This window comes from Zingiber officinale, chromosome 4B, assembly GCF_018446385.1.
Source record: "Zingiber officinale cultivar Zhangliang chromosome 4B, Zo_v1.1, whole genome shotgun sequence".
Classification (NCBI taxonomy): domain Eukaryota; kingdom Viridiplantae; phylum Streptophyta; class Magnoliopsida; order Zingiberales; family Zingiberaceae; genus Zingiber; species Zingiber officinale.
In genome coordinates this window covers 95,366,444-95,378,310 of record NC_055993.1, presented here as the reverse complement: position 1 = coordinate 95,378,310, position 11,867 = coordinate 95,366,444, and the positions used below count along the sequence as shown (strand labels likewise).

The following is an 11,867-nucleotide window of genomic DNA, read 5'->3' as shown; positions in this document are numbered from 1 at the left end:
AGAGGACCGTAGATCGAGAAAAAGTCCTGATGAGCCTATCAAGGCTAAGTGAAAAGTCCAAACAGATCTAGAGGATCAAAGTTTGGCAGTAGGTTGAGGTAAATAATTGGAGGAGCAACAGTGAGGTTGTGTTCCTAAAGGGAACAACCTAAGGTCGTTAATCTAACTGAAGAAACCGGAAAGGTTTCCAAGTTGAGATCAAGATAGTTGAACTGTTAATTATCATTACTCATGCATTTTATATATTACTGTGCTAATCTCTATTTTGCAGGAAAATACTGTTTGACATTGTTTTACAAGATTCGACCTGATCGGTCGACCGAATAGGAGGATCGGTCGACCGAATAGGACTAACTCAAAACAGACATAAATTCAGACCAAACTAGAGCGAATCAGATCAGAGCTTGATTGATCGACCGAATCCTGACGATGTGGCACAGATCAGATCGGTCAAAAGCAAAGAAGGAAGCTAAGCTGATTGGTCGACTGAACTAGCAGATCGGTCGACTGAACGATACCTCATTAATGCAGCATTAAGTGCGAATCTCAGCAAACAAGGAAATTATCTGTTCGGTCTACTGAAAAAGGTGATCGATCGATCGAACACTTCAATGACAGTAAATGCCAAAGATCGAATCAACGTCAGATCTCAACAAAGATGGAAGGGAGCTGATTCGGTCGACCAAACCTGGATTGGTCGACCGAACGTCGACGATTCTTATAAAAGAGAGCTCGAGGTCCGAGGCTGGGGAACTGATTTTGGTTGACTTGAATATCATCTCTGTGTAAGCTGCTCGTGTCATTGCTACTACAACTCGCAAGCAACTACATCATTCAAGTGTCGATCGAGCTCCAACTTTAATATACTGTCGGTATATTTTATTATTACTTGTATTGTACTTAACTCAAGTAAGATAGTAGGTTGTTACTATCTTACTCATTGTCTTGTATGCACTGCTTCTTTCCGAGGTTTTCAGAAAGAAGAGTTTTAGTGATTTATCCATCGATGCGATCAAGGATTGCGGGTTTTGATATAGGAGTCGACCTAGGCTCCGAACCAAGTAACTGAACCTGTTCTCTACTTTTCCACTGCACGACTTTATTTTTAAATGAGTAAAAAAAAGCTTTTAAAGTGCGAGATTCACTCCCCCCGCCCCCCTCTATCGCACTCTTTCGATCCTACAGTATCAATAAGAGTTCAATGAATAGTATAATTAGCGATTACCACCCAGATGATCAGCGCGTCGTCGTGAGGGATCTTCACTCCCTCTAAGTCGCTGGGGCCGAAGCTGATCTCAGGTCCTTCGGCCTTCGCCATGCTGCATCCCACCTCGTGGATCTCCAGCCGCCGAGAGTACGACTTCCTGTCTCTATTGGAGTCACCGTCGGTCGGCCCTCCAGCGATCATGCCTATTTCTCCTCGGGATGCGTTGCTTCTGTTTTCTTCTTCCCGATCGGAGGGTCTATTTCACTCAGCCGAGACTCAGGAGGGATCAGTGTCATTCCTTCGCTGGTGTTGATGGTACCGCCCGAGAGCCCTTCTTTTGTCCTCTCACCGCCTAGTAGATCGATGCCTTTGTCACCAATCGGGAGAAGGAGATCGACGACAATATCCTTTTGGAGCTGGTCAACTAACGATTGGTGTTCGATCGCGACAATCACGCGTGTTGTGAGTCATCGACTGATGGAAAGAGCAGAATATCGTCATCCATACCTTGTTGTTTACCGCTTTCTGCCGACCAGAAGCCACATGTTACACGGCATGTGTCCTGGTCTCCAGGTGTGGCCGCGCTCCTTCGACCCTCGACCCTTTGGGCGGCTGATGGCAGCTTGACGGTCAGTGATCGATCGTCGCCGAGGGTTCGGTCGGTGCCTCTTTTCTTCTTGCTACTTGAGCTTCTTCCACATTTATATATTCGTTGGCCTTCTTGAGCATGTGATCGAAGTCCCTGGGCGGCTTCCTGATGAGCGATCGGAAGAAATCTCCCTCGACGAGCCCCTGAGTAAAGGCGTTCATCATTGTCTCGAATGAGACCGAGGGGATATCTATGACTACTTGATTGAAACACTGTATGTAGACTCGAAGCATTTCTTTCGATCATTGGTTCAAGGAAAAGAGTCTGATGCTCATCTTTTGATAGCGTCGACTGATGGCGAAATGATGTAAGAATGCAGCTCGGAAGTCCTTGAAGCTGCATATAGATCCATCCAATAGTCTTCTGAACCAACGCTACGCCGATCCGAAGAGAGTAGTAAGAAAGACTCGACATTTTACCCCATCTGTATACTGGTGCAGCGTGACTTCATTATCAAACCTATCCAGATGATCATCCAAATCAGTCAATCCATTGTATGCCCCCATCGCCAGCGGGGTATAATGTCTGGGCAGAGGGTCTTGTAAGATCTCATCGGGGAACTACCGATTGATCCGTTTGGACGATGCATTGCTTCGAGGCGCCTTGTCATTCTGTGCATCTCGAATGGGAGCATCATTCAAAGACTATCCCCATTCTTGATTCGTCGGGGCTATTTCTGAGGGGGGTTTGGAACAAGGCACGATAAAAGGGGATCGGTGCAGGCGGCGCTTCCCCCTGTGTGCCGGTCGACCTTCTATTCTGCCCCCATACGGAGATTTACTCCATCCGGTCTTCCTGCCCCGCTCATCTCCTGGCTACAGATGTTGTAGGCTGTGGCGCTTGCCAATCGGCTAACGCTTGTTGTTGCTGTTGCTCGATCATCTTTGCCTCTCGGGCTTGCACAAGCATGTCGAGCACTTCTTGAGTGAGCGTCACGATGATGAGTCATCCAACGTCCTCCATCTTCTCGATTCGGATGCAGGTTAAGTTCCCACAAATGGCGCCAAATATGATCATGTCTTAAAGTTGAAAAGATGGAAAACTAGGGAGATGGCGCTCCCGCTGACCGCCTGTAGACTCCGCTCTGACCTGCAACACAGATGACGTCAGTGCCAAGGCAGGGAAGGAGTCCCCCACATTGGCCCTCCAACGCTCAAGTCAGTCACCAGCGATGAAGTATAAGGCGGAGCAACAAGAAGACTGTAGCGCAAACAGTGAATATCGGATACCTCTGCCAATGCTTGGACCTCCTTTATATAAAGCTCCTATAGCGTGCGTGCACGCTCTCCAAGGTGAGCACGCTTCCCAAAGTTTTCCCTGAAAAGACTTGTCAGTAAAGTATCCTTGATATAATACCGTAACGGGTCGAGCATATCTCTGAAATGATAGTGGAAGTTTACGCCATACGATCTTCTGGTTGTCCATGCCCGGTGTCGGCGGCACTAACTCCCAAAAGGATGTCGATGGATACCAGAGAGAGTATGCTGCTAGGCCGAGCAGTTAGCCGCTCGGCCGGAGCTTCGCTGTTCCTGTGCCATGTCCTCTCAGCAGGGCTCCACTGTGTTTAGTCAGCTCGACAGCAATTCCGTCGTTCCTGTGCCTCATCCGCTCGGTCGGAATTCCACTATGCTTGTGTCACGTTCGCTCGACCGAAGTTCTGCTCTGCCAATGTCGAGTCTTGCTGCCTGGCCGAGCGGGGTAGCCGCTCAGCCCGGCTTCTGCACATCGCTCCTCCGTCCGGCGTTCGATACTCCATTGAGCGTCGATCGTTTGACTCCTCCCCGTGTCGAAGGCGACGGCGGATCGGGACCTTCTCCCTCCGGTCGGGGTATGGTCGCCCGACCAACCGAGGATATCTGAGCGTTGACCGCCTTGACTTTTACCTCCACCGTGACAGCTATCTACCGCGGGGTGGGGGCCCCTCCTCATCACCGCATCACTCACTAATGTCGCCGGAAGCTTCAAGGATCTGCTGGTCATCGGAAAAAACTGCTGTCAGCAGAACCCTTTCAAAACATGCCCTCCTGTCGGCCAATGAGCACCATGGCAGCACCAAACCATTGTCCTTCACGCCTGTTCTCCGCAACCACAGCGGGACCTCCGGTGAACTGGCCGGCAGGCGCCCTCCTTGATGTATGCCAAAAAACAATCCCTTGTGATCGTTGGCACAAACCTCGCTACCATTGGCTAATTTGTAACGAAGGGCACTCCTCGCTGTTCACCTTATCGCTGCTTGCCCCCTTTGGTCCCTAGCTCCAAGACCTTCAGCCATTGTAGCTTGCCTCCACTTCAAGCCAAGTCCTCCGATCATGCCCCAAGATGACTTCGATTGGTAGTGGTGTGGGGCGGTAGTGTCCTTGCACGACCGGAGGAGGTCGGACCCAAGAACCTCCCCCTCCTTTTCACCGGTGAAGAGCCTTTGGCAGTGGTCTTCAAAGCTCCTCTTGCTCTCCTTCTTGAGTGGCCGGAGAATCTCGCCAGAGCCCTCGTCGGCGTCGATGGGTGATGATCCACCGCCGATGAGGGAGGGGAAGATCCCCTCCCCCACTACCCCTTGGGTTGCTTGACTTGGAGCCTGTCTCCGACAATGAACAACCACTCCCTTCCCAGAGAGAAGGGGGAACTTCTCTCTCTAGGAAGTGGAGGAGAAGAATTCATTGAGAGCTCTTTCATTATCACATGACTGATTTCGTATCAGTTAATGGAGGAGTTGACGATGGAAATATATTTAGGATAATTTATAAAACATGAGAGATATAAATGACTTAGAATAAATAGATATAATTAGGACTAAATTGAAACATTAAAGATATTTTTATAAATTATCCTGCGACGACACTTTCATGGAACAAATCATTACACAACTAAAGAGACACAGCCCTCCAAAATCTAAATACGACCCTATCTACAGTCGTAAATCCGCCCACCTGTGAATTTGCATCTTCCACGCGCAAATTATATCATTAATATTTTTTTTCACATGCATTCTCAATATTAATAATTAATATTTTTTTATTTGATAAATAATTACCATCTCCAATCCTAAATCCGCCCTCATGTGAATTTGCATCTTCCACGCGCAAATTATATCATCAATATTTTGTTCATATGCATTCTCAATATTAATAATTAACATTTTTTTATTTGATGAATAATTATTTAAGTTTTACAATAAATTGTTTTGAACAAAACATCAATCCAAAAAACTGACATGAATAGATGAATGGACCTAGTGCCGTGGTTCATATCTGCCACTAAATCTGGGTCCAAAATCTAATCAAGATTTCGAATCGTTGTACACATCTCAAAGATTTACGCCGTTTTAAAAAAATATATATATCTAATATTCTGACATTCTGTGATAAATAGCAAGGGAAAAGGGAATAGATCATATTATAGCCGTTTAGGGTTCATTCGAAGAGTTCAAATTTCAAATCGATCGGATGACGAAATCCCCCTTTTCTCCGCCTCCTTCCGATTAGAAGACGAAGACAGAAGAAGAGAGTTCGAGAGAGGGAGAGCCGCGATGAACACTCCGGCGACGGCGTCCTCGAGGACCCGATCTGCTACGACCTCCACCCGCGACCGCCGGGATGCCCGCAGCGGTGGCGACAGCTGCTACTTCCCCGGCTGCCGGAAAGACACCAACTGCCACTGCGAGATCTGCCTCGCTAGCATCCACGCCACCCGCGATCTCCTCCCCTCCGCGGTATCCTCCCTCCACCAGTCCTCCCTCACCAAGCTGTTTGATCCCCGGTCCAGTAAGGCATCGCTGGCGCCGGTCCCTTACGGCGACGAAAGCCCTCCTTCCACCCGCGAGTCCGCCGATTCCACCGTCACCCCTCCCTCTACGCCGCCACCCCGATATCCGGTTAAATCTAGGGCCGTGGAGGAGAAATCCGTCCAAAAGAAACATTCTTGGCCCCTTTTCTCCTTCCCCGTAAAGGTTCTCGTCGGGTTTCTTTTACTGTGGGCGGCGGACTCGGGCTTCTCGGCGCTGCTGTCCAAAGATTTCGGCCCCAAGCTGACGCCGGATGTGGTTTCCCGATTTGGCGAGGAATGCCGAATCCTCAGAAACGATCTGAAGGGCATGTTGGAGCTGCTGCAGAAAAGACTGGAAGGTGTACTAGATGGGAAGGTTGCAAATTGCAGTTCGATCGATTCCAATTGGAAAATGAATCAGGTTCTCCTCTCCTCTCTCCATAATTATCTAACATCTCGTTCCAAAATCCATAAAGATGCTGCATTGAGAAACAATTGCTGCAGGATGATCAATTCTTGCTCCAGTGGAGGTGTGTGCTGCACAATTCGGTTGCAGAAAGAGTGAGCATTTGGGGAAGTCCTTTGAAAACAACAGGCCTGCTTGCCACAGGTCCTTCTCCTCCATCATCCATGACGCTATTATCCGGCAAGATCAAAGAAGTAACAATTCTAAACCCTCAAAGAACTCTCCTTTATTAAATTTTCTTTCATCATTGCTTAAGCTTATTCTCAATCTGCGATCTCAGTGGACAGACGGGAATCTGCAATCCACGACCAGAACGAGCAATGGAAGCTCATGGATGTACAAGAGCTGCAGTTCGGCCGCGCTGCATCTGAACGCCGAGACATGGGTTTTACAGTACGAGCAGAGTGGCCTGTTTCAGTTGCGAGGACTGATACCCATGGCTTGGGAGGCGCTGAGGCTGAAAACACTGAAGAAATTGAAAGGGCGAGTCTTTCGCATGCTGAGGCAATGCTGCAGTCTGGAACAGCATCAAGTAGCATTTCCAACATAGGTAGAAAGTACATGTTTGATGATCTCTATCAAATGTCATGGTGGCTAGTGACTTGAATTGAAATGTATGTAATGCTGACGGTAGCCTAACTTGAAAGTATTTCAAAGCGAATTTCAATGAAGGGAGCCAACAAGGAAAAAGGACCATTTTAAAAAACCTTTATTGAACAATAAAGTGATATAATAATTCCCATCCCATTCTAGTCAGTTCCAAAAGCATCAAAAGTTGGATACATGAGTTTCATTTCATCGAGTCACTAATGCTAATATTACATTGTTAGCGATATTCAAATTATATCACTAAGGCATGCAAATATAAGAAGCGATAGCGTCAAATTCTAAGTTCATGATACAAGGATTTGTTTAAAACCCAAGTGCTTCCAAAAGTTATACAAGCTCAGAAGCATCATCAACAGCTAAATATATTGACTTACTATCACCAAAACCAAACACCATTAACACACATTTTTCACATGCTGTATCACCAATTACTAGGCTTCTGTGCCGATCACCAACAGAAGCAGCCCTGCAGCAAAAAATGTAGTTAAAAGATTGCCTGAAACATGAAACAAAGACAAAATAATTTAAACCAAGATGCCAGGTGTACCTTAATGCCACATCTTAATCATTTAGTGACAGTGGGAAACGTGGCTTCCTAGAGTAGGAACTGAAGATGAGACCAAATGTGAAGTAGAACTAGAGAGAACGAAAGATAAAATCAACTACGGCTAATATGCATGAAGATAGACAAGCAAAAAGAGAGATATATGAAGTCCACTACACCTCACTTCTTCCTACCAAAAAACTGGAAGAAGGGACAAGGTTAGATCTTACTAACTTCTGAAGATTAAAACGAGTCTGAGGAATGAAAGCTAAGAAAAAAGGAGGAATTATCACAAACATGCATACAAAGCAAGGAGAAGATGAGGGGCATGCTTCTGAATTGCATATTCTGAGGGATAAGAATGCAGTTCCTAATTATTTCATGCCCCCCCCCCCCCTTACCATGTGGACAAGGATATACAGAATAGATAACTTACAAAGGACTAGTCCCCATAGATCTTGCTCTACCTTGGAACAGCGGAATAAAAGTCATATACTTGACTAAGCTCAACACATGTTTCAACGGTTTATCCTACAATGGATTCTACTTATAAACAACCACTAAACTACTGCCACTTAATCAACTTCATCAAATCCCATCACAAGCTCTATTGACCCCAACAAACAATATAGGACATTACTTCTACCTGATTGCTTCTAGTAAGACTTGCTTAATCTAATGCTAGAAAACTCAAGAAAGGATACACATACTTACGACAAACTACATACATAAGTACTCTAACGAACTTAAAGAGGGGCTCCCTCAATCATCTGCAATATCCAACTGGAGAATCCGTCTCAAGTTCTCCGTAGCAATGGTAGTGTTGAATTGGAAGTTGCTGGCAGATGAAGGGGATTCTCTAGTAGGGGAAGTTGGTGCAGATTTTGAGAGAGAGTGAAGTATAACATCAGATATCGGAATTTGAAGTTCTAGAGAAACACTACGCTTCTGGCGAAGGGAAAATGTAGGAATGGGTAAAGAACTGGGAGGAGGTGAGTTTGAGTAGGTAGGACCTGCCCACCGTTCAGAACAAGATGTCTTTTCTGTGAAGGCGTCTCCTTTAGGAGAAGGCGGGTTGTTCTGCGAAATGGTTTTCCTCTTCCTTCTTTGTTTTTGCTGTTGGTCTGAGTAAAAGCTGGGAGATTTCAGCTCACTAAGGCCATAGCAATAGCACAATCGAGAGGAGCGCGATGGCAGAACTCGAGTAGCAGACTCGAAGTTGCGGCAGCTAAACCCTCCAAAATCTCTCGACGGCTGTGACTTGCCTCTGCTGTAATATTTACTCCGATGCGATCCAACTACAACCACAGTTTCCATCCCCACAGATTGAATTTTTACCTCAAAACTGCTCACCTTCAGATTGACAGAAAAACATAGAAAAATCAGGAGATTTGCAAAACTTCAAGGATATGCGCAAATCGCGCCAGCAACAAAGAAACACGACTCATCTCAATACTTAAGAAAAAGTCAAAACCTCTGCGTTCGATGTTATACCCGACAAGATAGAGTGGACAACAAAGAAACCACAGCCCATTCGATAAACAAGCCGATCAAACTTCCGTGGATCGAAAAAACTACTCAAATCAGAAACCAGGATCTCCAAAGAAAATTTTCCCGCAGACTAATCAACCAACCAAGGAAAAATGTAAATCCCTAAACCCAGATGGAAGCACATAAAACACATAGAAGAAGTACGGGATACAGTAAAGGACTCACGAGTTATCAGAAGCAGACAGCCAGAGCACCCGGATTTACCCACCCGAACAACCACAATGCCCACAGTCTAAGAGATCGAGGAATGACAGAGAAGGACTCGCAATCCCAAATCAGATCTCGATCATCTGAGCTCCGAGAGGATTTCGTCTCGCTTCGCTGCCGTCGGAGACCCTTCCACGGACGTGAAGCTAGACTCAAAGCTGGATTTGAAATTAAATGAAGTCCAAGCGGAGTCGCACAAATTCTGCTATTCAGGCTCACGCGTAGGAAAGTTCCATGTGAGAAACAATCATGACCATTCACCGGGTCAGGAGAGCTCATCATCCAACGGGCACGGGTAAAGCAGCGGCTTTATTCGGACATAAAAGAAGAAAATAAAAATTCTGGAAATTAAAAAGAAATAAAAGTTCAGGCACGAAATAAGTCATCGTCGCTGCTTTATTGAGTAAAACGTAAATAAACTCCGAGTAAAAGTTTTTATTTTCTAGCCGTAGAAAATAAAGGGGGAAAATATAAAAATAAGGTGAAAAATTAAAAGAGCGCTTCATATTATATTAATAGAATGATCTAAAAAGTTAAATAAAGAAATTAGATTATGTAATGAAAAGTAAATATTATTTAAATAGAAAAAATAATAAAAAATTTAAAAAGAAGAAAATAATAAAATAATAAAAATAATGCAAATTTTAAGATAAAAAATAATTGTTTGAATTTAATAAAATAAATAATTTATTTTAAATTTTAACAATATTATACAAAAATTGATGGGCATTCCGCGACGACTCTGTAATCCATCGTGCCCCTCTTCCCCTGAGGTCCTCCACGATTGCATCAACAAAAGACCGTATCCTTCCTTCTCTCCGTCGCTTCTCACAGTCACCCCAAACGTTTAATTTATTTAGAAGGGTTTAAGCCGCTAGATAGAGCTAGAATGATTGTTTTTTTTTTTTTGATTCATTTTGTTCTATATTTCGTGTTTCTTTTATCCCCAGTTGAGGTTCTGGAGCAAGCTAATTTCGGAAAGAGTTGGTTCTCCTTTTATTTGTGTATCAGATATTTGTCTAGTGTTTGTTAACGGAGTTGCTATACTCACTATAGTTTTTTTACTTTTGTTAAAAGGCATTTAATTTGGAATCTTGACCAACATGAAGTTTGAACGACAAGTCATGGGAAGAGTTGAATTCAATATTCAAACTTAGGAAAATGTAGTCTTCTACTTTGGAAGTATAAGACAATTAAATAATTACTTTGTATTAGCTCTATAATTTTCTTCTAATAGGAAGGCAGAAGGGAAAAATCTGTACGTGAAGTAGTATAGCTACTAAACGAGTCAACAGACTCTTTTTCAATCATATTAAGAGTTTTTCGTGTTTCCGTTGCCATACACCAACAAATTTGGTATCAGAGCTCAAATAATTCTCAAATGACGTCAAGTTCGTTATTCACATTCTCTCCAGGCCAAGTTCCAATCTTCGAAGGCGAGTATTATGAATATTGGAATAGCCAAATGGAAACTTTTTTCGAGTCCGTTGATTTATGGGAGGTGATTAACGGAGAGCTCACGCCACCGGATGAAGGTGACGAGAATTTCGCTAAACTACAAAAAGAGTTCAAAAAGAAAGATGCAAAGGCGTTGCGATATATTCAGCAAGGCATCGGTAAAACCATCTTTCCTCGCATTTTCGGAGTAAAAAGTGCTCTTGAAGCTTGGGAGATTTTACGACTTGAATTCGAAGGCACGGAAAAGACGATTGCTTTAAAGCTCCAGTCACTATGGAGAAACTTTGATAATCTCAAGATGGGAGAGCAAGAAATGGTTCATGATTTTTCATCCCGAACGGCTGAAATCGTGAATCAAATCAAAAGTTGCGGAGATACAATCGAAGACAAAAGAGTGGTCGGGAAAATGTTACGATCACTTCCATCCAAGTTCGATCATGTAGCTGCTGCAATAGAAGAATCAAAGGATCTGTCGAAGATAACTATGTACGAACTGACGGGATCTCTTCTCGCCCACGAGCAACGAATAAATCGTTCGAGCGACTCGTTAACTGAACAAGCCTTCGAGTCAAAGCAAGTACCAAAATCCAAATACAACAACAAAGGAAAGTGGAGGAATAACAACAGGGAAAATAAGCAATCGCAAAATTCTGATAACAATGGCGGTTGTATCATATGCAAGAAGACGAACCACGTGTCTAAAGATTGCTTCCACAAGTGCAAAAGATGTAAGATTCCGAATCATTCCCAAAGAGATTGCTGGTTCCAGAATAAGGAGAAAAATAAAGGAAAAGAAGAAGCAAAATTTTCGAATGAAACAAAAGAAGAAATTCTATTCTACTCAAGTGCAAATCAACCTTCAAAGAGCGTGTGGTACTTGGATAGTGGTTGTAGCAACCATATGACCGGAAATCGTGATACCTTTGTGAAGCTGGATCCAAACATAACATCACAAATCATTCTTGGAGATGGCTCCCGAAAAAGCGGAAAGGGAAAAGGAGATATTGCTGTCCAAACTAAAGAAGGTAAAGAAAAACTCATTACTGATGTTCTTTATGTGCCTGAACTTTCTCACAATCTTCTTAGTGTTGGTCAGCTTATGGAAAAGAATTTTTCATTTCTCTTTGATGATGGAAGATGTCAAATTTTTGATAAAACAAACAAGGTGATTGTCACAAATATCGAGATGAAAAATAAAACGTTCTCTCTCACGATGCCTTTAGTTGAAGACCGAGCATTAAAAGTCGACAATGCGGAATTGTCTTCTCTTTGGCACTTGCGATACGGACATCTTCATGATAGAGCTCTTATTCTTCTCAAAGAGAAAAATATGGTGATAGGCCTTCCTTCGATCGAACCATCCGGAAAAGTATGTGAGGGTTGCGTATACGGAAAAATGCACAAGCTTCCATTT

General features: G+C 44.0%; 2 protein-coding genes across 2 annotated transcripts; one reads left to right on the top strand and one right to left on the bottom strand.

Moving 5' to 3' along the window:
• The first annotated feature begins 5,227 nt into the window (after positions 1-5,227).
• Positions 5,228-6,883, top strand: LOC121975595. Its single transcript, XM_042527336.1, has 3 exons — positions 5,228-6,039; positions 6,123-6,278; positions 6,365-6,883. The coding sequence occupies exons 1-3, from the start codon at positions 5,383-5,385 to the stop codon at positions 6,632-6,634; spliced, it is 1,083 nt and encodes a 360-aa protein (XP_042383270.1). The 5' UTR covers positions 5,228-5,382; the 3' UTR covers positions 6,635-6,883.
• Positions 6,847-8,947, bottom strand: LOC121975596. The gene is made up of 3 exons (XM_042527337.1): positions 8,712-8,947; positions 7,241-8,590; positions 6,847-7,159 (listed from the first exon to the last, which is right to left on the bottom strand). The coding sequence occupies exons 1-2, from the start codon at positions 8,769-8,771 to the stop codon at positions 8,000-8,002; spliced, it is 651 nt and encodes a 216-aa protein (XP_042383271.1). The 5' UTR covers positions 8,772-8,947; the 3' UTR covers positions 6,847-7,159; positions 7,241-7,999.
• Between the last annotated feature and the right edge of the window lie 2,920 nt (positions 8,948-11,867).